Source organism: Osmerus eperlanus, chromosome 10, assembly GCF_963692335.1.
Source record: "Osmerus eperlanus chromosome 10, fOsmEpe2.1, whole genome shotgun sequence".
NCBI classification, from domain to species: domain Eukaryota; kingdom Metazoa; phylum Chordata; class Actinopteri; order Osmeriformes; family Osmeridae; genus Osmerus; species Osmerus eperlanus.
Window position 1 is genome coordinate 14,568,229 of NC_085027.1, and position 24,617 is coordinate 14,592,845.

General features: G+C 49.4%; 1 protein-coding gene across 1 annotated transcript; it reads left to right on the top strand.

The window, feature by feature from the left end:
• Positions 1 to 421: 421 nt before the first annotated feature.
• On the top strand, positions 422 to 23,899 carry rras2 (RAS related 2). The gene is made up of 6 exons (XM_062471295.1): positions 422 to 781; positions 19,293 to 19,380; positions 19,775 to 19,877; positions 21,182 to 21,290; positions 22,374 to 22,492; positions 22,729 to 23,899. Exons 1-6 carry the CDS (start codon positions 680 to 682, stop codon positions 22,814 to 22,816), a joined length of 609 nt encoding a protein of 202 aa, XP_062327279.1. The 5' UTR covers positions 422 to 679; the 3' UTR covers positions 22,817 to 23,899.
• Positions 23,900 to 24,617: the final 718 nt, after the last annotated feature.

Genomic DNA, 24,617 nt, shown 5'->3' on the forward strand with positions numbered 1-24,617 from the left:
GAGCCCAACACCTCCCATCCAGCACCTTCACCCACATGATGTGTGAATAGCTGTTGGATCTGGCTGAATTTCAATAACACATTACTATATCAAATAATAATGTGTAGCCTTGACACAATCCATAAAAAAAATATAAACACTAAAATGTTATCTTTATGAAGCTTTCACGACAAGAAAACTAAATAAATAGGCCTATGCTACTGACAGGTTAGCCTATAATGACAGCGTGCATACTTAGGTAAGTAGGCTATAACCCATATATCATTATTCGCCGTATATTAACGTGTATTAAATAATAGTCTCGGGAAATCTAGGTTCAGTTCAGCCTGGTTGAAGTGAGATCCCTAGTAGCTTTTAAATTAGGCAACAGTCTAGAAAGTGCCCCTAGCGACAGACATTTGTATTGAACTCACTCATTACTCCTATCTGTTTCACATCTACAACCCAGTGGCTGAAACACTGTTGCGGGGCGTATGGAGAAGCGTCCGTACAGCGCAGTGAGCAGTTAGCAAATTCCGCTTTCCCGGTCTTTGAACGGATAAAAGCCAAGTTTATATTTTGTCTATTCTTTTAGCTCGCGTTTTCTGCGCTCCATTCTTTCAACTGCAGGCCTTTCATTGAAAAGTGGGTGTCTGCTCACTGGTGTTCAGGCAGCGGCGAGTGCGTAAGTGTGTCCTCGATGGCAGGGTGGAAGGACGGCTCGGTGCAGGAGAAGTATCGGCTGGTTGTGGTTGGAGGTGGCGGTGTTGGAAAGTCAGCCTTAACTATCCAATTTATCCAGGTCAGTAGACTAATATTTGTCATCTTTTCTACACACACTTTGCTCTGAATATGTGGAAATTCGGGAGGGGAAGCTGATGAGAATGTGGACCCTACAGCGGATGCGGGGCTGATTTTCTTCTCGCAATACAGCCTGTTCGCAGAATAGGCCTGCTTCTTATTCCTTTTTTTTTAAACTACGGAATTTATGGAGTCTTTGAAGGAGGTTTCTAAACACCATCTGCATATTGGCAGCTACATACAAATAGCGTAGTGTACGTATTCAGTGCTGTCTCACAGTGAACGAATATTGCATGTGAAGAAATGCGAATTCTGAGATGCACACAGATTTACAGTTTTTAACTTGAAAAGACCACTGTTAAGTCAATGACAGCATATGATTGCATTGCATATGGTCTTATTTGCAAGAGCTGGATTATGAATTCATACACTTAACATAATTAGGCCTATTTGTGCTCTGTTCTGAGACTTTGATATGTTTACGAGCGTTTGTAAAAGACATACGTAGGTAAGAGATAGGTAAACGTTGACCTATTTCCTACCAAGCAAAACATGTATTTTTGTGTGAAACTGTTTTTTTGTGTTGAACGATCAAAATACGTCACACGAAGCTTCATGACAGAAATTGTAGCATAGACACAAATCACTGGCCACCATTGGATTGGCCACCCAGCGCGACTCCACTCTTGCTTTAAACAATAGCAGAACTTGAGGGCCTTGCTGTGCTTTAACATCATTCTCTGAAAATAAACTGTCACGTCAATTCCCTGTTACAGTAAGTCCTTTCGTGTAAATGTTACATTTCATCACAAGAAGGCAGCTCTTTACATACAGTTTTCTTTTAACTGAATATTGATGTGTGTGTCTAACATGTACAGAATTAATAAATATCAATCCCGGGTGTAGAAGAAACAGTTGCAAGAAAAAGACAGCTGCTGCTTTTTAACAGTTGCTCATCAAGCCAAAGGTTTACCCTTCCACAGTTGTCTTTTACAGCCTTGTCAATGGCATTCCAACACACACACACACACGCACGCACACACACACACACACACACACACACACACACACACACACACATACATACATGGGAAATGACTGGAAATGGAAGACCCCTTTTATATTATAACACAGCAGAGGTCCTCTGCGTTTCTGTAGGAATCTGCGTGAGCTTTCTCTTCCAGGAGATGCATGGCTGGCAGCTGCATATCCAAAGTGACAGCCCATAGTGGGGCAGCACGTGCTGAAGGGGTGAGGAGGGGCTGTTGTGACTGTGAAGAACTAATAAAGGTTCAAAAAGCTAATTAAATCTATACCATGGCTAGAGGGATCAGATTACTGCCCACTGGATTCAGGCATTCTGTATTCACATGGTACAATGAAACCCTTCAATTACTGTTGTTCCAAATCCCTGGCAGTTGTCAAGAGACTGTAGACCATGGCCAGGCCTCATTTTACACATGAAACATGTTTTATTATGATATTGCTACTGTCCTAACTGGGGACTGGGCTGCTGTAGAATTCGACAGTATTACCATGATCACGATAACATGATTATATTGCGTTATTTCCTAGTTTCCAACAGGGGCATGTCGATAATAACTATGGGACACGGCGGCTGTTGTTTTATTGAAGTCAGGCATGAAGTCACAGAAGTAGAGTTTTGAAAAGATGATGGATGTTGTTTGTGAACAAGGGAAGCGTTTTGGCCAGGGCATCAGTTTGCAGCTGAGTGATTGCCACTCATACTGTTCTTTTCTGGATGATTGCTTTGTCATGGCAACAGAGCCGTCTTGGAGCCCTTTGTTGTTTCACGCAGATCACAGTCAGTGTGCAGACCCACTTTTGACGGTTTTCATTCGAGAAAAGGGATACAGTGCATTCTAAGTGTTTGCAGTCTACCTATTGAAAATATGCTTGTCCATATGTTCCCAGACTCCTTAGGAAATTATGGTCCAGATCTGCAAACTTGCTTGGAAAGTTACCTTTACGATAGAGCAGGCGCTACAGTCTCGCAACAGAGAAAGGGGTCTCTAATAGGTCCAGTGCCACCCAAGCAGTCAGTAAACTGGACCTAGTTGAAATCTGGACCTGGGTGGGAAGAGTGCCCCTGTCATACCCAGGAGAACTTAGTTGTGTTAGTCTGCAGCTGGCTAAATAACTGTGTGAGCTTTATAGCCTAAATCATTATTATGAGTTACTTGTTGCTCTGAGCAGGTCTTCTGAAGTGCAGTAGTCATACCAAAATAAGTATTGCCATTGCAGAGACCTTGTATGATATTTTCCGACGGGGGGATTGCAAGCTTTCGTGGGTCTCACATGTAAACACGTGTTTTGCAGCTGAAATGACTCAGTGAATTATTTGACGACTGAAATAGTTGACTTATTACGATGGAATAAAATAACAATTGAACTGTTGCGTATGAATCTGTGTAATGCGATTTAGATGAAGAAAGAGAAAAAGGACAATAGTAAGATATATTGCAAAAAAATCTTTTATCGGCCATCTTTAACTGAGTTCGTGTTTTGCAAACCACTTTCACGCTTTCAGCCCACTAGTCTGTGGGGTAATGTGATCTTAAGAGACGAGCTGTAGTTTTATGGAGTGTGAGCGCGAAACATGATCCACAGCCGTCCTATTCCAGAGCTTTCTATTAGTTTCCCTTGCCAGGGGAAAAACCTCACAGCTGGCTGTTGAGTCAAGGCTTTCCCATCCAGCTCTGAGGGAGGGTGGTGGAGTGGAGGGTGGGAGTGCAGCCTGAGTCATGTCGGGTTAATGATGGGACATCCGGAATCTAGGCCTTTGGAAAAGGAAGTCTATCCACTCCTGTTCATTCTCTGAGGAGCTCCTAGAGCTGGATGGGAAAACACAATCCCTAGGAGAGGTGGGGGTGGGGGGCATGGGGTGTGTGAACGTGACTGGATCAAATAAGGTGAAGTCGTTGGCAAAAGCAAGGACTTACGTCATTGTGGGAAAAAGAAAACGTTGAACAGAGATGTGTTGAACATGCTGCGGAATGTAAAGCCTATGTCCTCAGAACAAGGCAGATTCGGCCATCGTGAGTGTGGAGAGGAAAGCCTTTCTTCAGCTCTGCTCCGGAACAGTCCGTGTCAGATCCTCCGGTCACTCGAAGGCGTGCTCCCGGGAAGAGGAATGAGGTCACCGTGACAATAGCAGAACGACAGGTCACCGCTGGGAGCTGTTGGGGCTCGGTCGCTCAGCAGAGCCGGGGCGTCGGTGACATAACAGTGAGTCATCTGACAGGAGCCAGTGTGGCGGAGCGTGACGTCACCGAGACGTAGGACGGAAAACATGAGTCACGCGCGACTCTGGGACGGGGACGGAGGAGCTACGAGGGTAGGTCTCATGTCAGGGCCACGGAGGTTACCAGAAGCAGCTCAGGTATGCTGGAGGGGGGGGGGGGGAGTGGGATGGTATGGCCTCCTTCAGCAGATTGGCCAGCAGTGTTACCCCTTCTCACCCTCCTGCTAGTATTTGCTCTTATCGCTGGGCCTCTGCTAGCTGCTGCTGTGGCCTCCCTCCTGTCTGAACAGCGAACAGCATCCAGACTAATGGAGGCCTGGCACATTATCTACACACCATTACAGGATCTCTTACGCATAAGGAGCACTTGATCTCTACCTCCCCCCTTCCCCTCGCCTCCCCTCTATCTGTGGCTTGGTTCCCATTACTGAGGTATGAGGTCATCGAGCAGGAATGTTGTCCCGAGCAGTAATTGAATAAATAGAGATTAAGATGGAGGCCTGGCCTTGCATGGTATGTGGAAGCAAGGTGCTGTAATGACGGTGGTGTGTGTGTGTGTGTGTGTGTGTGTGTGTGTGTGTGTGTGTGTGTGTGTGTGTGTGTGTGTGTGCTTTAGAGAGGGAAAGAAATGCGATGGGGGTTTTGGCATGCACATTTTCCCCGAAAAACACACAGCTGGCTGACTGAGAGAAGTTTGTGCAGTATTGATGGTGTGTGTGTGTGCAGGTAACATTTCCACACACAGCACAAGGTGCTTGAAGACCAGGCAGTATTCAATGCAGCACACTTGAAACCTATTTTTGGACATAGAATGCTTCACCCATACCCAGTAATACGTCACATACCATACCAATGATACGTGAAGCAAAACAGTTGCATTTTAGCTTTCCATTTCCTTCGTGGAAATGGATTACCTCATGCCTTCAAACTGAGCACCGAAAACAAATGACATTCAGCCTTGCTTTACATGGTTTATAGATAAACAGGGATTAACGTTACTAGGCTGTTTGGGTAGAGTGTGTGTGGGCATGCGTGTGTGTATTTGTCCACGTAAGTGTGTGTGTGTGTTTGGAGTGGCAGCCAAGGCGGGTGCTGAGGGACGGTTGTTGGTTTAGCCCTGCAGGATGGTCACCTGTTGGTTTCTCACAGAGCTGGCTCTCTGACAGAGCGTTCCTGGGAAGTGAACCGAGAGCGGGAAAGTCTCCTCTATGAGCCACTAAAACAGCAAGTCAACTCCCGTGCTTTTAGACGGCTGGTCTCTGCTGCCTAGCATCATAAAACGTTCTGTTTTATTGGATTTTGTCATTTGAACAGCATTTCATGACTTTTTTTAATGAACAAATAAAATAGGCCTATGTTTTTCATCTGCGCAAATGAATTGTGAGTACAGCTTCAATTACATAAGTATTTTGTGGTTAAAATGATGTCATACCATCCTGGAAGTGGACATTAACCATACAGAGCATTTGATCAGAACAGAAGGATAAATCAGGAATAAAGACTGGAGCAAAATTTCCACTGGAGGATTGGCGGTTGGCGACTCAACCCGCTGACCAATTAGGACGTTAGAGCTGAAATCAGGTTCAGTGTTGATGTGCCAACAGACAGAGATAGTCAGGTTTCTGTACTGAGTCAAGTTTAGAGTAAACACATATAGAGTAGAGTGTCACGACGTGAGGTGGGGTTGGACCCAAACGCAGGGGAGTCGGCAGGCATGGCAGAAACAAGGGTTTTATTCTCAAAACTGGGAACAGATAGGGTACTCACACGGACAGGTATGGTAAGGACAAGACAAAGACTGGACACAAAACAGAAACCTAAATACACAGAACCAAAACGACACACAGGTGGACACAATAACGCTAACGAGAACAGATGAAGACAATGACAGGGAAACACTAGGGCAGGGCAAAAAACTGAAACCGGGGGGGCACGGCTGTGGCCGTGACAGTACCCCCCTTTCAAGGGACGTCCCACAAGGCCGGAGCAGGTCCGGAGGTCGGCCAGAGGGCCGGGGCAGGTCCGGGGGTCGACCCGGAGGCAGGGCAGAGGGCCGACCCGGAGGCAGGGCAGAGGGCCGGCGCAGGTCCGGGGGCCGGCCTGGAGGCTGGGCAGAGGGTCGGGGCAGGTCCGGGGGTCGACCCGGAGGCAGGGCAGAAGGCCTGTGTCCCGGAGGAGGTCCAGGGAACCACCCGGGGGCAGGACAGGCACAGGGGACGGGCACAGGGGACAGGAGGCGCCTGGGAGCGCGGACGAGGGGGCGCGGACGAGGGGGCGCCTGGGAGCGCGGACGAGGGGGCGCCTGGGAGCGCGGGCACGGCGGCAGGCTGCGGCCAGAAGTCCTCGGGCGGAGGAGGCGGTGGCCGGGGCACAGGGCAGGACCGAGGCTGGGGCACAGGGCAGGAACGAGGCTGGGGCACAGGGCAGGAACGAGGCTGGGGCACAGGGCAGGAACGAGGCACAGCCTCGGTGGTCTGGGTGCTGGGCGGCGCAACCTTGTTCGTCCGGGCGCAGGGCGGCACAACCTCAGAATGAGGCAGGGGCACAAGGCAGGATCGAGGCAGGGGCCCAGGGCAGGACCGAGGCTGGAGTACAGGGCAGGAACGGGGCTGGGTACCGGCGGCAAGCGGCCAAGACTCCCCGGCAGGAACAGCATCGTTGGTCTGGGTGCTGGGCGGCACAACCTTGTTCGTCCGGGCGCAGGGCGGCACAACCTCAGGACGAGGCAGGGGCACAGGGCAGGATCGAGGCAGGGGCCCAGGGCAGGACCGAGGCTGGAGTCGGGGTTCAGGCTGGGGCTGGAGCCGGGGTAGGAACCCAGACTTGGGTGGGCCCTCCGCTGCAGGCTTCGGGGTCCACCAAAGGCAAGTCGGGTCCCTAGGAAAGGGTTCAGGGAACTCTCTGCTGGGTCCATTTGTGGTCTTGTCCTTCTGTCACGGCGTGAGGTGGGGTTGGACCCAAACGCAGGGGAGTCGGCAGGCATGGCAGAAACAAGGGTTTTATTCTCAAAACTGGGAACAGATAGGGTACTCACACGGACAGGTATGGTAAGGACAAGACAAAGACTGGACACAAAACAGAAACCTAAATACACAGAACCAAACGACACACAGGTGGACACAATAACGCTAACGAGAACAGATGAAGACAATGACAGGGAAACACTAGGGCAGGGCAAAAAACTGAAACCGGGGGGGGGCACGGCTGTGGCCGTGACATAGATGCTTGATACACAACCAGGTGAATTGGGGAGGGCTCCAGAGATCCCCCTGCCAGGAGTCATCCTACTGTGTATCCGCGATGACAACGGAGACAAACTGGGCTCAATTTCAAAGTTTATGAAGAACCACTTCCCTGTTGTCCTGGTAACAGTCTAGAATCTGGCACAGTGCCATGGGGCAGACCAAAGGAATGTCCCAGAGGAGGGTGGGGGTGGGAATGGTTTCACCCTCCGTGTTGTGAGTGTAAGCTCCAGAGATAGACCGGGCTCGCACACTGGCTTCCTGGGACTGAACTCTGTGACCCGACCGGCTGAGGGCAAGAGATGTTTCATGTTATCAGTATCAAACCCTGACCCCCCATCCCCATGTATAGTCATAGACTGACAGGCAGGGGCAGGGGACTGACCAGTCAAAGCCAACACATTTAGAGTTTTACTATGCTGTTGATAGTTTCGGTTACAGTACTTACTCAAAAATAGCTTTTTGCCAGTGTGTTTGTATGTTGTGTGGTAGTCCACCCCCCCCCCCTCTCTCTCTCTCTTTCTTATTTTCTCTTGTTTTCTGTCTTTGTATTTACTCATGTGGCTTTTAAGGGGCTACACTTGAGCTTATCCTGTTTACTGCATGTGTTAACCACAGGAAGACACACAGCTTCATCTCTCGGTTGCACACACGCACCTTTAAAAACAACTTGGATTGACAGTTAGTCCCAAAAAACCTCAACGAGGTGAGATATATCTCAACCCGACAAGGTTTTTCTTCCACCTAAGTGTGTTTCGGTGCTCAAACGTTCTCCGTTTCTATTTCCACTCCTTCACCCCCTCAACATTCACGACACGGCTCCACAAATTTGGTGCGACTGCGTCTGCATTGCATGGGAGACGATCCAACGTGCGCGTGTTTCTGTTCACGTAATCACTTCCGAGCATGAATAGGAACAGATTCGAGCGAGGCTGCCTGCCCGAGGCTGTGTCACAGTTAATGGTCTGCACAGAGGGAACATATGCCTCCCATCTCCCTGCTCCGAGACACGGTGTCTGCTTCCCAGTTTGCCCCCCTGGCCTCTCCTCTCCTCCGTCGTCACGTACCCTGGCGAGGGGGGGGGGGTTGTCAGAACGCAAGCGGGGCCCCCGCAGACCCTGACGTGCGTGGATGGCCTCGGTGACCTGCCCCCCCCCGCGTGGCTTCGTCTGGAGTGACACCGCAGGGCCGGCCCGCCGCGGCCGCGTCATCGCACAGTTCGGATCGATGCGGCCGTATCCATAACAGCGATGGATTGCGCTCCGTCTTTCGGATAATGGAACCACTTGACGTCGGATGAGGAAAAGGGGTTGGGTGGGTAGGTAGGGGGATAGGGGTGTGGAGGGGAAGGGGGTGAGGGTGAGGTCGTTCTGTAGAACTGCGGAACAGCTAAATGGCTTACTTCATCATTTCCAACGGCATGTTTTGGGGTTTGTTGAGGCTGTGCGTTTTGCTTCGCCAGCGTTTGGTCACCGTGACAACTCACCCTCAGGTGCAGGACGGCGTGAGCGCCTGGGTCCGCCTCACCCCTCCCAAATCTCCTCTCCCCTTCCCTCTGATCTCCCAGCTGGGAGGGTGGGAGCCATGAAGGAGGCTGTGTTGCTAATCAGATGACATCACAAAAGACTCCCTGAGGCATTTTCTGACACACTTTTTGCTGTGGTCACTAGAGGTGTGTCTTCCTCTGGTTCTGTCTGCCTGTCCGCCTCGCTCCTCCTTAGCTCTTCCGAACGGACACAGAGAGAGAGAGAGGACAGAGGGAGGAGGGAAGACTGAAGGAAGACTGTGATACTGTGCTGCGCTGAGGTGCAGTTAACTGTAGGCTGCCTGCAACAACAAACACAGCAGTGTCAGTTACTGACTGGACAGGCCCCACAGCCTATATTTTCCCTCTGGGTTTGTTTTTGCTTTCCTTTTCTCCACAAGCTCACGGCTGCACTCGACGTAACAATGTCACTGTCGATCACACCGGTAGACCCAGCCAGAGCTCACAGAACCGGTCTTCAAGCGGTGAATGACGGTTGTTCCTTTAGGGACACTGTCTCAAAATAAAACAGAATTGGATGTACTCGCAAACGCCTCCATGAGATTTTGCTTTCGGAGCACTGTATTTGGTCCTAAAAGCCAGACTCACTGGCTGACTGACAGAGATCTGTGGGTACTTTTGGGAGCCTGGAGCATTGCTTTTGCTAATCCTGCTCCATTCATCCCTGCTGCTGAATGATCTGCCACAGTGTCCTACCTCACATCTAAGCATCATACAACAACAACATTGCTGTGGGAAAACCTCCTGATGTGGCGCTTGTGTATTCACTGTCCAGCCCACCGCAGTTTATGTGCTACAGTATAAATTCACTGTGTCAACATGCATTTCCTGTACGCCATGATAAATCCCGGTTTTTAATTACCCACTCACGCTAAAAGGCATTATAAAAAGAGTGGGACTTTACGGCCTAGTCCTTGTTTCAGGTCACCAGTGGATTTGACTAGAGCTAGGAAGCGGTGGGGGGTGCTTGGAGGGGGCTGGTTCTCGATGGCAAACCCTGGCTCTGTCTGTTTGGCACTTGCCAGCAGACTCTGGCCAGACAGCTGGGCTGGGCCTAGTGTGTTCCAGACAGCTGGGCTGGGCCTAGTGTGTTCCAGACAGCTGGGCTGGGCCTAGTGTGTTCCAGACAGCTGGGCTGGGCCTAGTGTGTTCCAGGCAGCTGGGCTGGGCCTAGTGTGTTCCAGGCGGACACCTGGCTCCTAACAGGTGTGCCGAGGCACGGAGCAGCTCCGCTGACAGGTGACGGGAGGGGAAGCACGGATGACAGACCTGCTCCCTCTCTGTTGCCCGGCGCTGTGTGTCCGCCGCAAACAGCTGGTCCAGAGTCTGTTGTTGTATGTGGTAATGATGGAGGCTGGAGCAGGGATAGGGCTTGCTGGTCTGGGGTCAGTCCTCCAGGGGGCTGGGAGAAGGAGCAGAGAGGCCAACAGCTGCTGTGACTGGGTGTTATGGTGATCTGAGGGACCAGGGTCTCTGTGTGTCTGTATACACTCAGCCTATCAGTTGGTCTCAACAAACACAGATGAGAGACACAGTTCAACTGGCACAAGTGATAGCACAGCGGGCCATCAGCTGCCTCACAAGTGGGTTTCATAAATGTTTGGTATGTCTAACCCAAACACTCCTCTTGAACATCCCCTGGGTCAGACTAGCCAGAGAGCTGAGGGCCCGTCACACCAACAAGCCCGTCCGTCAGTCATGCTAATGGCTTTGTGAAGTTTGTGGACATGGGATCCGAGAGAGCCGAGTCTTTGTTTGATTTAGCTTTGCTCACACCCACTTCATGTTTCATCAATGTGAATGGATTGTGGAAGTGAAATGTATCACCTATATTTATCCTAATGCCGGCCAGGGGGGCTTGCATGGACTGGTGGTGGTGGTGGGGGGGAGTGGCATGACAGGTGGAACAGTGCCCAGGAAGGCGGGAAAGTTGCCCCGTGCGCCAGAGAGCAGCGGACATTAGCTCTTATTTATGAGGAGCCTCCTGCTAAGGTAATACATTTCCGCTGTCTGTGTTTGTGTGTGTGTGTGTGTGTGGGGGGGGGGGGTATGTGTGTACTTGGTGTGTGTATGGAGTATGAGTATATGTGGAGTGTGTGCGTGTGTGTGTGTGTGTGTGTGTGTGCTGGCCTTAAACGGTAATGTTTCTGTTGCGTTTCTGACACCCTGCCAAGACATGCCACATAACCCAGCACACAGCTAGCATGCAGCTTGGAGCAGCCCCCTGCTAATGCAAATCCACTGGGTAGCACTGGCACTGCTCTAGATTCAAACAGGAAGAGGAGTACGTTAGGTGGAGTGCAGTCAAATATAAATCATGCAAATTGAATCTATTGTGTCCTACCAGTCTACCACTGAAAATAGGTGGCAGGGGTGGAAGGAATTGGGGGAGTTATGGCCTACATGTAAGTGTCAACACAGCTAACATGACTGCCATCCTTACTTAGGAGGATGTGGTTTTAATCTGGATCTTCTCCGAGAACATTGTGGGATTTCTCACAAGTTCGTAGATATTCTGTCCAGAACTTGGGAACATCCGCTGGTGAGGCGACCAGGAGGGCACCAGATAAGGGTATTAACAGTCAGTGTTATGCATTCACACTCTCTTGTTTTACTTGTCTGGTTGAGGACATGTTGCCTTATTTCCTGAACGATTGCGGCTCAGATCTGGTGTCACATGAGTGCCTAACTTCGGCCGCATTCACAAAAGCCACCATTGACGGAGAGTCAGTGGAGCAGAACACAGCGGTGGTGTGATGTGTGTGTGTGTGTGACTGGAGGGAGGGGGGTGGGCTGGGTTGGTAAGGGCTTAACTGTGTCCGACGGGACTTTTATCATAATAACTCTTTAGTTCCTGCCCCTCACAGCAAAACCTCGGAAGGGCCATGAGAAGCCTGCATCAACAACACCACAATGGTGGGGCTTAGAGCAAGAGCAAGCTTACTGTGATGGGCTGGGGGACGGGGACGGGGGGTGGTTGGGCGGCGGCGCGGGCTGTTGTGGGTCTGATGCCGATGTCACAAGATTGGACAGCGGCAGCCCCCCAGTCCTGTTCACAAAGCGCTGTGTCTGTGAACAGCACCGTGTCCAAACCCTGGGCATCAAATGGATCGTAAACTGCCTTCCCGTTACCCCCAAACTCATGGTTAAGGTGGGAAACAGAGGCACAGAGAAACAGGTTGTGCTGTGGACACTGGCAGTCATGATGAACAGAGGCTGTTGGATGTATTGTGTCGCTTTGAGCTCTGCTGGCCGGCTGACTTGGGGAGAGGGGCCTTTTAATGGCGACCTCTTTGATGGCAGACCCTTTGAGTGGGTTCAAACGCACCCAAAGTCCAGCACGGTGATATTTAGCTGGCTGATTGAAGTCATAATGCCACTGAGGCCAGGGGGTGAATGGGGCAGGGGAGGTGAGGTAAAGGGTTAGAGAAAATGGAGGCAGGGGAGGCAGAGAGGGGGGGGGGGAGGGGGGCATTGAGTGCAGGGGGGCTAACACTAGTACACAGTGAAAGTCTGGTTGACGGGGAGGTGTTCATGAAAGCTACTCCACCTGCTTTAGACTCGACAGGAACTATGCACCGTCCACCAGAACTGCTCCAGAACGCCTCCGGGGGGGCCAGGGGACAGAAAGGTCTTCCCCGCTGGTGACTGTATTGAACCTGGGTGGTGACCAGGCCAGCTGAACGCCAGATGCATCCCCCAGGCAGGTGATGCATGGTGCTGTGGTTGTGGCCCTGGATGGTTCCAGCGCTATGAGGATAGCCAGTCGGCCTGGGAGACAGCACGGCTGCTGTCTTGTTGGGCTCTGGGAGAGCAAGGCAGCAACTTTGGCAACAACGGATTCAGGGATCAGGTTATTGATCTGGGATTTAGGAAGGTAAAGGGCTGTAGAATCCCTGTAGGTTAATTTCCTCCACTTTTTCTGTTATTTGGGGACTGTATGAAGTTACTAGTACATATGTAACGTCGTATGTGCATATGACGTTGTATGAAGTTAGTAGTAGTACATGTGTAACATTGTATGAGATAACAAGTACATATTTGAATGTGGTGAGATGGCTCAGGGAGGTGGAAGTGGAGCAAATGTTGAACTTCCAATGGCTGCACAAGTCCTGCTGTTTTGAAAAGAAACATGGGAGTGTGCTAAAGGCCTGTCCGAGTTTGAGGAGAACCATCCCTCGTGCCCTTCTAAGGGGGCGGCCTTGTGTCATGCTTTCTCCCCCTGTATTACTTATTGAATAATTGACCTTTCTGGTGTGCATGAGCTAATGGGAAAAGTGGGTGTTTCCCCAGGAAGAGGCCTTTCACTCTCGTATTCTGTCGCTCTGTCTTTCCCTTTCCTCCTCTCGCTCTCTTTCTCTCTCCCTTTCCCTTTCTTCCTCTCGCTCTCGCCCTCGCTCTCTTCCTCTCTCCCTTTCCCTTTCTTCCTCTCGCTGTCGCCCTCGCTCTCTTTCTCTTACTCACACACGAAACACAAATTGTAAGGCTGCACTTGGCTGGAACTCCTGTCTCTAGAGAGATGGAGTCAGACATGGTGGGAGGGATAGGATATAGGGAGGGAGGGGAAGGGATAGAGGGGGGACGTAACCGAGGGAGGGAGGGAGGGAGGGGTGGGAGAGGGGGGATGTGGCTGTTCGGCAGGCTCCAATCGGACGCAGAGCTCCCCTAAACATCCATCTGCTTCACGTTGACCCCTAATGGTGGCTGTTGACCGCTGATTACTGACGGCTGCTCGCGGCCCGACCGATCTCACAGGGTCACCAGAGGTTAGCCCTGGAGGGGAGGTGGTTAACAGGAAGTCCACACATGGCTCCATTCAGGCTCTCTGTTTACAGGTGTTTGTCTACTCCCTCTAGCAAAGACAGCTGTGGAGCATAGTTCAGAGGCCTATCAGTATGAATGAGACAAGCCTGGGAACTGAGGTGAACTCTGATGGACTACAACTCTGGAAAAAGAACACCAAGTGCTCAGAACACATTCTTATCAATAGACCTGGCCTTGTGAAGATAAGCATGCTAAATACAGTGAAGAGGACTGTTGATCTCGATGATCTAGTCACGGCCTAGCATGAGAGAGGGCCCTCTTCTACCCTCTTGAAAAAAAGGTGTTTCCAGCTCCCTGCCACTGCTAAGCTGTCCTAGCCAACAGCCATGAAGCACATTCCAGAAAGGCTGTGGAACAGCCTCACATCAATGCTTTTAGAAGCATCAGAGAGGGCTTAGCACCCCGCCAGTGGACCGCGCGCTCCCGGGTTCAGCCCGGAGCTCGCCTGGCACGCCTGAACTCTGCAGTGAAACGGTGCAGATGAGAAGATGAAGTTCAGAGAGAGAGAGAGAGACATCGTAGTCGTATGGGTCATGTCGTCAATGGGCTGTATCTGCAAATATACAATGGTATCCAGGAAACAGACGTTGTGCTGTGGTTGACAATATGAGAAAGAAGAGGTGAAGGGACATCCAAACTATAACTAGCTCTCTCTCTCTCTCTGCCCGGCTAGCAGGCCGATACTTGGCTAGCTTCTTAGCCTGCGCTTAATTGAAATGGCTGCACTCTGAACTGGCTTCCCATAAGCCCTGTTGACAAATGGCACCATGCGCCTGTCATCCAAGAGACACCGCCCCCCACCAACCGCTACGCTCTGCCCCGCCCCCGCCCCTCCACCTCTCCTCCCGGGCAAGCTTGGACTCGCCGTGTCAGCAGAACCAGTGGCCGGGTCTTGAATCGTTCAAACTTGGGTAAGAGGGCAGTAGCGCACGGGACAGGGGGATGATATAAAGTGCAGCAGTTTGCAGAATTTCTTTGGAGATACCATTCTTTGTAACTAGCTTTGACTTTACATCCTCTCATTAGGAAAACTCCAGCTCCTCATTTCCAAGTCAAGGACTGTGAACACTCTGAGGGCATGAGGGGCACGCACGCGTGGCAATTAACTCCAAAGAGGAATGATGTCTACTTGCGTCAGCCAACTGTGTTCACAGCTATTCTAATCCAGTAGGCAGGCAGAACAGTTTCCTCAAATATGTATGTTTGTATTCATGAATTGCCTTGGGTATTTTCTTTCTAAGAAATCCCAGAGTTTCATCCACAGTGCTGAATCTGAAAACAAACTTCTCTGTGTGTGATTGTGCATCAGCCGGTAACAGCAGCAGACTACTGCAACCCAAAGGATTGGGATGTCTGTCTGAGATAGACAGCTTCTATATTTAGCGCCGCTAGAGCTGTTTGCGTGGTGAGGAAGTGGGTGCACAGTGTGAGCATGGCGTTTATTGCACGCCTACACGTATCCTTGTTTTCCAGTTGGTGGAGACAAGCCTGCAAGCCATATATCCAGCCAGCCTGCCTGCCAGCCATGATATAGCCAGCCATACATCCAGCCAGCCTGCCTGCCTGCCATGATATAGCCAGCCATACAGCCAGCCAGGCAGCTGACCATACATCCAGCCAGCCAACTAGTCATCCATCCATACAGCCATACAGCCAGCCATGCAGCCTGCCAGTCTGTTGCAATACTGGATTTGTTTCATTGTTTCTCAGACTCTGCTCTGTCGTAGCAGCTGTAATCCTGAGAGACAACTCCTCGGTACAATATTACTCCATGACAAACATACAGGCACGTGCACACACACACACACACACACACACACACACACACACACACACACACACACACACTCTGAAGCTGCAGCTGAGAGTCATCCACTAGCCCTTTCTTCACGGCGAACAGGCCCCTAATGTTTTCCTGGTGTGAATGTGCAGAATGTGAGTGGGTGGGGTGTGTTGCTGGAACGCTACACTGGAAATGAGTGTCAGTGGTCTTCAGTGGGTGGATGGGAGGTGTGGATGAAGTGACATCACCCCACTCAGAGGGCTGTGCCGGGCACACTGCCCTGCTGTGGGGGTGGAGTTTCCTTCCTGCTGGACCGAGAGGGCTGGGTGGGGCAGCCTGCTGGAGGAACAACTCTACTATACTGTACTGTACAGTACTTTACTGTACTATTCTCTACTATACTGTACGGTATTTTACTGTACTCTACTGTACGTCACTATACTGTAATCTACTGTACTGTTATCTACTATACTCTGCTGTGCTCTACTCTGCTGTGCTCTACTGTACTATTATCTACTCTGCTGTACTCCACTGTACTAATATCTACCCTACTTTACTCTGCTGTACTCTACTCTAATGTACTCCACTGTACTGTACTCTCTAATCCATTACTCTACTGTAATTCACTCAACTAATGTACGGTACTGTATTCTACTCTTGTATCCTCTACTCTACTGTACTAGACAGTACTCTACTCTCTTACCCTCTGTTCTAGTCTACTGTACTCTCTTATCTTCTACTTTACTCTGCAGTATTCTACTCACATATCGTCTACTCTACTGGACTCTACTTTCCCCTCCCTCTCATCCTCGCCTCTACTGTATAGTACTTGACTTCTCCACTAGACATCAGTCATGCTTGTGCTGCTTTCATTAACCTGATCACACATTCTCTATCTCTGTCTCACACACATCACACACCCACACACGTATAATGTTTCTATTTCCTGCTGGCGCCTGTGATGATGAGATGAAAGGTCAGTGAACTGCTCACTCAAACAGACCACGGTGGGGGGTTGATGGATGGATAGGTGAGTGTGTGTGTCTTTCCGCGTGCGTGTTTGTGTCACACACAGTAGACTGAGTCTCTGAACACTCTGGACAGTTTCAGATGTCCGCTCTGCCCTGCAATACCTGTCCAGTATTGTCATGGAAACAAGAGTTGAATAGTGGAACCTGTCATCATCTCCAGTTCCCCTCTTGATGTCTACCTGTTTCTCTACCCTTCTGTAATCTTCCATACTGAAAGACTGTCATTTTGTTGGCTCCATATCCAGGCACCTCTCACTTGGCCCTGTTGGGAATCCTGTTGATTGATGACGACACTAATGTATAATGAGCCATATGATCATCTATCACAAGTATTCCTGGCCATGGTGTTCACCATATTCCTGTAGATGTGGTCTGACTCATGGGAGTGATGATGACGTACCCAGGGGTTGAGCTTGAGGCTGGGGCCTGGAGACGAGGCTGGGGATGGGGCCTGGAAACGAGGCTGGGGCCTGGAGACGAGACTGGGGCCTGGAGACGAGGCTGGGGCCTGGAGATGAGGCTGGGGCCTGGAGATGAGGCTGGGGCCTGGAGATGAGGCTGGGGCCTGGAGACGAGGCTGGGGCCTGGAGATGAGGCTGGGGCCTGGAGATGAGGCTGGGGCTGAGGCCTGGAGATGAGGCTGGGGCCTGGAGATGAGGCTGGGGCCTGGAGACGAGGCTGGGGCCTGGAGATGAGGCTGGGGCCTGTAGACGAGGCTGGGGCCTGGAGACAAGGCTGGGGCCTGGAGATGAGGCTGGGGCCTGGAGATGAGGCTGGGGCCTGGAGATGAGGCTGGGGCCTGGACATGAGGCTGGGGCTGGGGCCTGGAGATGAGGCTGGGGCTGGGGCCTGGAGATGAGGCTGGGGCCGACTGCAGCTGGTGGCTCATGCCTCATGGGAACCAGAGGTCTGAGGGGGCCAGCCAGGCTCTACTGACTCTGGCAGAGTTAAGTTACGCCGGGCTGGCTTAGTGGAGAGACCATGGAGAGTAGGAGAGTGTGGGGCTGGAGGACGGTTATCTAGCAAGGGAGGGTGAGAGAGATGCTGTTAGTCTTTCTGCATGTATAGACTCTGTTTTCATTCTTTCTCTCCTCACTTCCTCTCCTTCTCCGTTCTCTCTCTTTCTCTCTCTCTCTCTCCAGCCACATGGCAGTCAGTGCAGTGCAGTGGAACATCATCCATAGGCAGTGCTGCTAATGCATTATTGAACAGTTGTGAGTGGACGTGACACAGGCCAGCATGAGCCGCATACAGAACGGCAAGAGACACAAGCACAGCACCTCTCCTCAGTGGAGAGGTGCTGTGTGCATAGGAGGCGGAGAGATCGAAAAGATATGCAAGGTCTATTCAAGAGTGGGAGAGATCCTGTAGGAAAGAAGAGTAGGTGCTAGAGAGAGAGAGAGAGAGAGAGAGAGAGAGAGAGAGAGAGAGAGAGAGAGAGAGAGAGAGAGAGAGAGAGAGAGAGAGAGAGAGAGAGAGAGAGAGAGAGAGAGAGAGAGAGAGAGAGAGAGAGAGAGAGAGAGAGAGAGAGAGAGAGAGAAAACACCAACATAATCCTGGGCAGTGGGAGTGGGTAGAGGGAGGAGTGGGTAGAGGGAGGAGGAGACGCAGAAGGGAGAAAATAGATTCACAAAGTTCACGTTTATCTTCTGTCTTTGCTGACACTGCATATTCATACTCAATCAGGCAGTCAGCTGCTCAAGTCTGTACACCAACAAGGCATAGTTTAATGTACCTCAAGGAAATGATTCTTCTGGATCTGGAAAAGGAGATTTTGGGGGGGGCTAAACATGTCTGCTAAATGAACGCAGTATGCAATGAATTTGACTCAACACCCTGGGTACTCAGGTCATTAAAGGTCATACCAAGGTCATGTCAAGGTCTTGAGTGTTTCTACCTGTTTGTGGGGTCAGTTCCTTTAGCTCAGGGGCAGCCAGTGCATGGTGGATGGGTTCACCATGGAGAACATGCTGTGTACATAGTTGTCTGCTGTCATCACTTAACCAGCCTCCCAGAAGAAGAGAGAGGCCCACTAAACAGGGGAAAAATGTGAAAAATGCAACCCCCCATAGAGCTCCCCCAACCCCCCCATAGAGCTCCCCCAACCCCCCCATAGAGCTCCCCCAACCCCCCCATAGAGCTCCCCCAACCCCCCATAGAGCTCCCCCAACATGCCCACTTGCTAGCTCCACCCCCATAGTTAGGGTGCTGGAAGACCATCACACAGCAAAGCACAGTGGTAGTGTTTAACGTATCATCAGCAAGCTTTGGAAGTAGTTTGTGTTCGTCAATGTGTTTTTCGAGGAAATCAAATGGTCCGGAACACAAAAGCTGGATTTGATGTTCTGTCAAAAACACGAGAGGTGGCCCATGTGTCTGATTCTGACACCCTGACTGTGAGCTGGAGGGTCACATGACACAGTATTTACCCTTTGTCTTGAAACAAACTGACACTTTTTTTGTGTATCTCCTGCACGATAGCAGTCAAGGTCACACAGACACTCTTTGAGCTCTCTGTTACTTAACGACACAGCTGAGAGAAAGGGGCGAGTGAGAGAGAGAGAAACGCGAGAGTGAGGAGGGTGAGAGACAGACCCAGATGGAGAGAGAGACACCGAGGGAGGGAGAGGGGACGGAGGGAGAAAGAGACAGAGCGTAGTGTTGACTTCCTGATTCCATGCCAAGGCGTGTTTAGCTCTCTGTCACATCTGTCTCCTCCTGAATCATGTTTTCAAATCTCCAGTCATATTCACTCTCGTCTCCCTTGCTGTCTCCTCCCCATCTCTCCCCCCCCTCCCCTTCTCCATTTCCCTCTCTGCAGTCGTACTTTGTGACAGACTATGACCCCACGATTGAGGACTCGTATACGAAGCAGTGTGTGATTGACGAGAGGGCGGCCAGGCTTGACAGTAAGTGCATCCAGTTCAACAAGCAAGACCAAACATCAAAGCCGCGCAATCCAGCCTTCAACAAGGATTCCTTTTTCGTGACGGATTTCATTGACTCAGATATGAGGTTCCCAACTATGACACTGGAGATGTCAGTCTAGAATCTGTTCTAGCTTCTGACAGGGAAGTGATGAACTGCCAGTTAATTCACCTGATGCACCACACTAAACACCTGTGCTCAATAGGATAATAGAGCTATACCCTCTTTAGTGTACTGACACGCTCACTGTATTATGCACCTTTTATCAATATAGCTAGGCTTGGCCTCAAAGTGTTGTGTTTCTGTTCTCTTGGTCTATTTGAGTGTCTAACAGTGTGTGTGTGTGTGTGTGTGTGTGTGTGTGTGTGTTGATAGTTCTGGACACGGCCGGACAGGAAGAGTTTGGAGCCATGAGAGAACAATACATGAGGACAGGGGAGGGCTTCCTGCTGGTGTTCTCCGTCACTGACAGAGGAAGGTGAGTGACAGCCCTCACCTCACCTGCCAAACCGTTCTCTTCTGCATTCTGTCTCTCTCTCTCTTTCTCTCTCACACACACACTCATCTCTCGATATACTTAATATTCAGTCTGCGTTTCGATTTTTCTCTGATTGTCTCTGCCCTTTTGCGTAGTCTCTCTATCACTCCCTTGTTCACTTTCATAAAATGAAAACACACATCCCACTCAGTCTCGTCTTTTGTTCCCTTTCTGACTTCCTGTCTCCCGCACGCGCTTTCTCATTCTCTTTTGTTCTCTTCTTCCTCTCTCTCGCTCTGAAACCGTCCTCGTTCGGATGATTCTGCTGTTTGTTTAGAAGCCAGCCCCGCCTCTGCCTGCCTGCTTAGAATGTAGAGCTGCCCTCTGCACTGCTCCCTACAGCTGTGGTGGTAGCTAGTTAGTCAGCCCCCCCCCCCCTCCCCTCCCCACCCCCCTGCCACCCCTACTCCAATACCCCTGCCCGTCCCTGCCTAGCCAGAAGGTTGTGTCGCAGCCTTCCCCCCCACTGGCCCCCCTCCCCCCCTGGCACCCTGCCCCCCCCCCCCCCCCTGGCCCCCCTCCCCCCCCTGCCCCCCCCCCCCTGGCCCCCCTCCCCTCTCCCTGTGTTTATGCTGTAAACAGCTTTTCCTTCCTGAGTTTACATTAGTCAAGTCCCTCCAGATTTACTATGTGCTCACTAAGCTTTCTGCTGGGCTTGGTCCGGCCTTTCTGCCCTCCTGGGTTTGGAGTTGTTCTCAGCTTCCCTCTCTCTGGGCCGGGTGACATTTATATATATATATTCTGTTTTGTTCAAACAGTTAGGTTGGAATTTCTATGTAAGTGAGCCCCTTTCAAGTAAATGGGGAGCTGGACCATGCTAAAAGGAAAGGGTCAGACCCCGACCACTTCTAGAAAGGCTTCCCTGAGCTGAATGTTGTCACAAGTTTATCTGTGCTGTGTAACGCTCATCACAGCCTCCCGAGACCACTTAGCCCCCACCGCAGGAGTTGACAGACTTCTCCATCGCTTCTCCCCCCAGTTCAGCCCCCCCCCCCCCCCCCCCCCATCATCCTCATGTAAGATCCACAGGGAGAGTGACCCCATCTACGGGGGGAGGGGGGGGGGGCGTGTAGGAGGGGGGGGGGGGCGGGGTGGGGGGTTCATTCATGTGGATATGCTGCATTCCTGGGAGGTCTGAGGGAGAAGGATGGTGAAGTCCATGAAGCCATTAGCTTTCTATCTCTCTCTCTCCATCTCTCTCCATCTCTCTCTTTAATAATGCCTGGTCTGTGTTTGTTTCTCAGCTTTGAAGAAATCTACAAATTCCAAAGACAAATCCTCCGAGTTAAAGACCGCGATGAGTTTCCCATGATCCTCGTGGGCAACAAAGCAGACTTAGAACTGCAGCGGCAGGTGAGAACACCTCTTCATTGCACAAACACACGTGTGTGTGTGTGTTTGAGTCCTTGTGTGTATGTGTTAGTTTGTATATTCAAGTAAACAGCTTGGAAGACCCAAAAAGTGGTGGTAGAACTGCTTTTGCTTTAGTTAGGATAGAAGAGAAGAGGGATATACTAATAAAAACAAAAAACATGGTCTCACACGGGGAGTAAAGGAAGAGGAGAGAGTGTGAAAAGGAAGGTGGATTCATTCACTCTGGCCTTTGTTGATTTGCAGCTTTATCCTTCCATGACTCTAGATTGCCATCTGTGGGATGAGCGACACACTGCACTGGCATTCTGACATATTTTTATCTGTACAGTAAATGCATTGATTAAATGCAAATTGTCTTGTAAATGCATTTATTGATTTAATTTCGCAGGACCTCTATTCGTTTTTACTGTTGCTCAATATAATTCATACAATTGACTTTCTGCTTAAATGATTAGTAGTTCTTGTAGTTTTCCATCTTAGGCTTCCATCAATTGTAGTGTAAGTAGTGTTATTCCCACAAGCTATTTTCAGGCTTAATGTGTTTAATGATGATGTGGGGATGGTGTTTATTAATACCCAAGGGCAAAACAAGAGGCGATTATTATCACACGTGTTAGACATTATAGTGAATACATTTTTAGAACTTAATTGAGATGAGTATTTCAATGCTTTAGACCAAACTCAACAGTTTACCAACAGCTCCCAAAACCAACTACCAAATCTTTGGGAGATGTTCTGTTCTTTCATCGAGAAACCACCAAACATGCAATGCTCCATCTGACCAGCAGATGCCACCAGTGTTACACTTTTCCAGTTTTGGTGTTTTGACATGTCTTTTTACCTTTGTCCATCTGCCCCATCTCTGTCTCCATGTTCCTGTCGACCTGTCTGTCTACCTCCCTGTCCCTGTCTCACTGTCGCTTTCCCTATCTCCCTACCCCCTGTCCCTGTCTGTCTCTCTGTCTTCCTGTTCCTGTCTCCTTGTCTACCTATCCTTGTCTCTCCCTGTCTTCCTGTCCCACTGTCTCCGTCTCCCGGTGTCTGCCCCCCTGTCTCTGCCAGGTGACCCAGGAGGAGGGTCAGCAGCTGGCCAGGCAGTTGAAGGTGACGTACATGGAAGCCTCAGCCAAGATCCGTATGAATGTAGACCAGGCCTTCCATGAGCTGGTTAGGGTTATCAGGTATGTCGACGCTCACTGGCCACTACCATCTAACGTCTGTAGGGGGCAGCAAAGTCCTGCCACTGTACAATAATGTACACTTGACTCCTGTCTGTCACCAGTCCCAATAAAGTACAGAGCTTTCATACTAAGATGATAAATATGTTTTCTGTAAGACATATTCTTCATTGTCATAAAAAGAGAGGATGGAAGAAAAACCTTTTCTCATGACTGATTATGTGTGTTCCTCCTTACAGGAAATTTCAAGAGCAGGAATGCCCACCGTCGCCGGAACCCACAAGGAAAGAGAAGGACAAGAGTGGCTGCCACTGTGTGATCGTCTGAGTGGGCCTTATCACTGTCACTCACCCAGCTACTGTTAATTGTCCCACCCCCATGCCTGACATCACATCCTGTAAGGATGACTAAACGCTGCCTTCTCCACGTGCATGAGTTCAGCCCCTCCTGACATGGCTACCAGGAAGTGCTGCCCCCCAGGACTTCATATCTAGAAGATACTGACAAAGCCAAATCTTAACAAACACCACTCTACCTTCATCAATAATCAATTTCACACAGAGAAAGTCCCAACACTAAACATTGCCTTTTAAATCAGCTTAACGAGTTCATTTTTTTGTATTATGAAGGACTTCTCTTGCCTTGTAGTGACATTTGTACTTTTGCCGAGATTGAATGAGAAATCTATGATATCCAGAATGTTGGGGAAAGATTTATTTTAGGTTCCAGTGTCCATCAGACTAGAGAGGGAGAGACGAAGTGAGGAAGCATTTTGTATGTCGTGCCATATCTGTTTTTACTTCCATGTGCTAATCCGCTACTGTACATATGTGAAATTTGTTGTGATTTTGAAAGTGCATTTTTAATGACTTATTAAATCGCCACAGTACAGTGAGTGAGGTTGGTGAGTTTGGTTTGACATACAGTATATGAACATAAATGTGTACACGTATGTACAGATTATATATATACAGTATATACATGGAATGCAGTTGATCCATATTTGCTGTTTGGATGCTGCTGTAATCTATGTGGCCAAATACTGTAAGGTTTGTGGACTTATAATAGGCTTCAAACTCTATAAAAATTTCAAACACTTATTGTTTTATTTATGGTGCAAAAAAAATTCAAACGTTTGCTTCTCTGATATGTTTTTGATGATCAAAATCAGGTTTTCTTGATCGAATAAATAACTTTAAACTTTTGACAAAGAGATCATACTGAAGGTTGGATAATTTTCAGTAATACAGTAATACTATCACTGAAAACGAGGATGATACACCAAACATGTTTCAGAAATGTCTTTCTGAGCTATCCGACAAATTCATCTTTGTTTCATCATTCCAATTATATGCATATGAGCCCATGACAGGAAGTTATTCTATTAAAGATGGTCTTGGTTCTTGGCATCTCCTGATGTTCTGTCTTTGTCTTCATGACAAAGAGACAGGAAATGAGTCAAGTCATCTGTGTATGAGGAGACGCCAGCTCAACCTTTCACCCTTCCAAGTTAACGTCACCCTAGAAACGCATCAACATTTAGTTTAGTTTTTCTTCTGTCAACATGTGGATTCTAGTTGGGATACAAAGGAAATATTATAGTATTGCATCATTATGTAATTAACATAAAAAGGATGGAAATGACTCTTTAATGAACTTGATTCAATGTTTTTACTATACTTTTATACCTTATTTTCTTATCAAACTAGCTGACAAGTATTGTTCTATGTCTGTTATCAAATATGCTTTCATTGCATAGATTTGTGTACATTTTAAGAGGAATATTTAATTTTCTTAGTTTGTTTTTAGAATAATATAAGGCGAACTTTTGCAACATTTGTTTATATAAAGCTGTTGATGAAATAACTTCTCATTTGCTGGTCCAAGGATGGCCAGTTGTACATTTGATGATTCAGTCCTCCACTACCTATCCCAGTCTTCACTATCGGTCTCCTTTAGTTGCCAATGGCATGGTCACAGAAGTGGCTGATCACTGATCACGTTCAAAAGGAAAACATCTGTTCTTTCAGACCTTTTTTTTTCTCTCTCAAATCAAACTATGTTTTTATTTTCACTTGATTAGCCCATGCTCCTTGTAGAGCTCCTGGTGCTAAAATAAAATCAGTTT

Coding starts and splice junctions, on each gene's coding strand:
- rras2 (XM_062471295.1), top strand. CDS start 680: ATGGCAGGGTGGAAGGACGGCTCGGTGCAGGAGAAGTATCGGCTGGTT. Junction 19,381..19,774: donor GAGGGCGGCCAGGCTTGACA/GTAAGTGCATCC, acceptor GTGTGTTGATAG/TTCTGGACACGGCCGGACAG. Junction 21,291..22,373: donor ACTTAGAACTGCAGCGGCAG/GTGAGAACACCT, acceptor TGTCTCTGCCAG/GTGACCCAGGAGGAGGGTCA.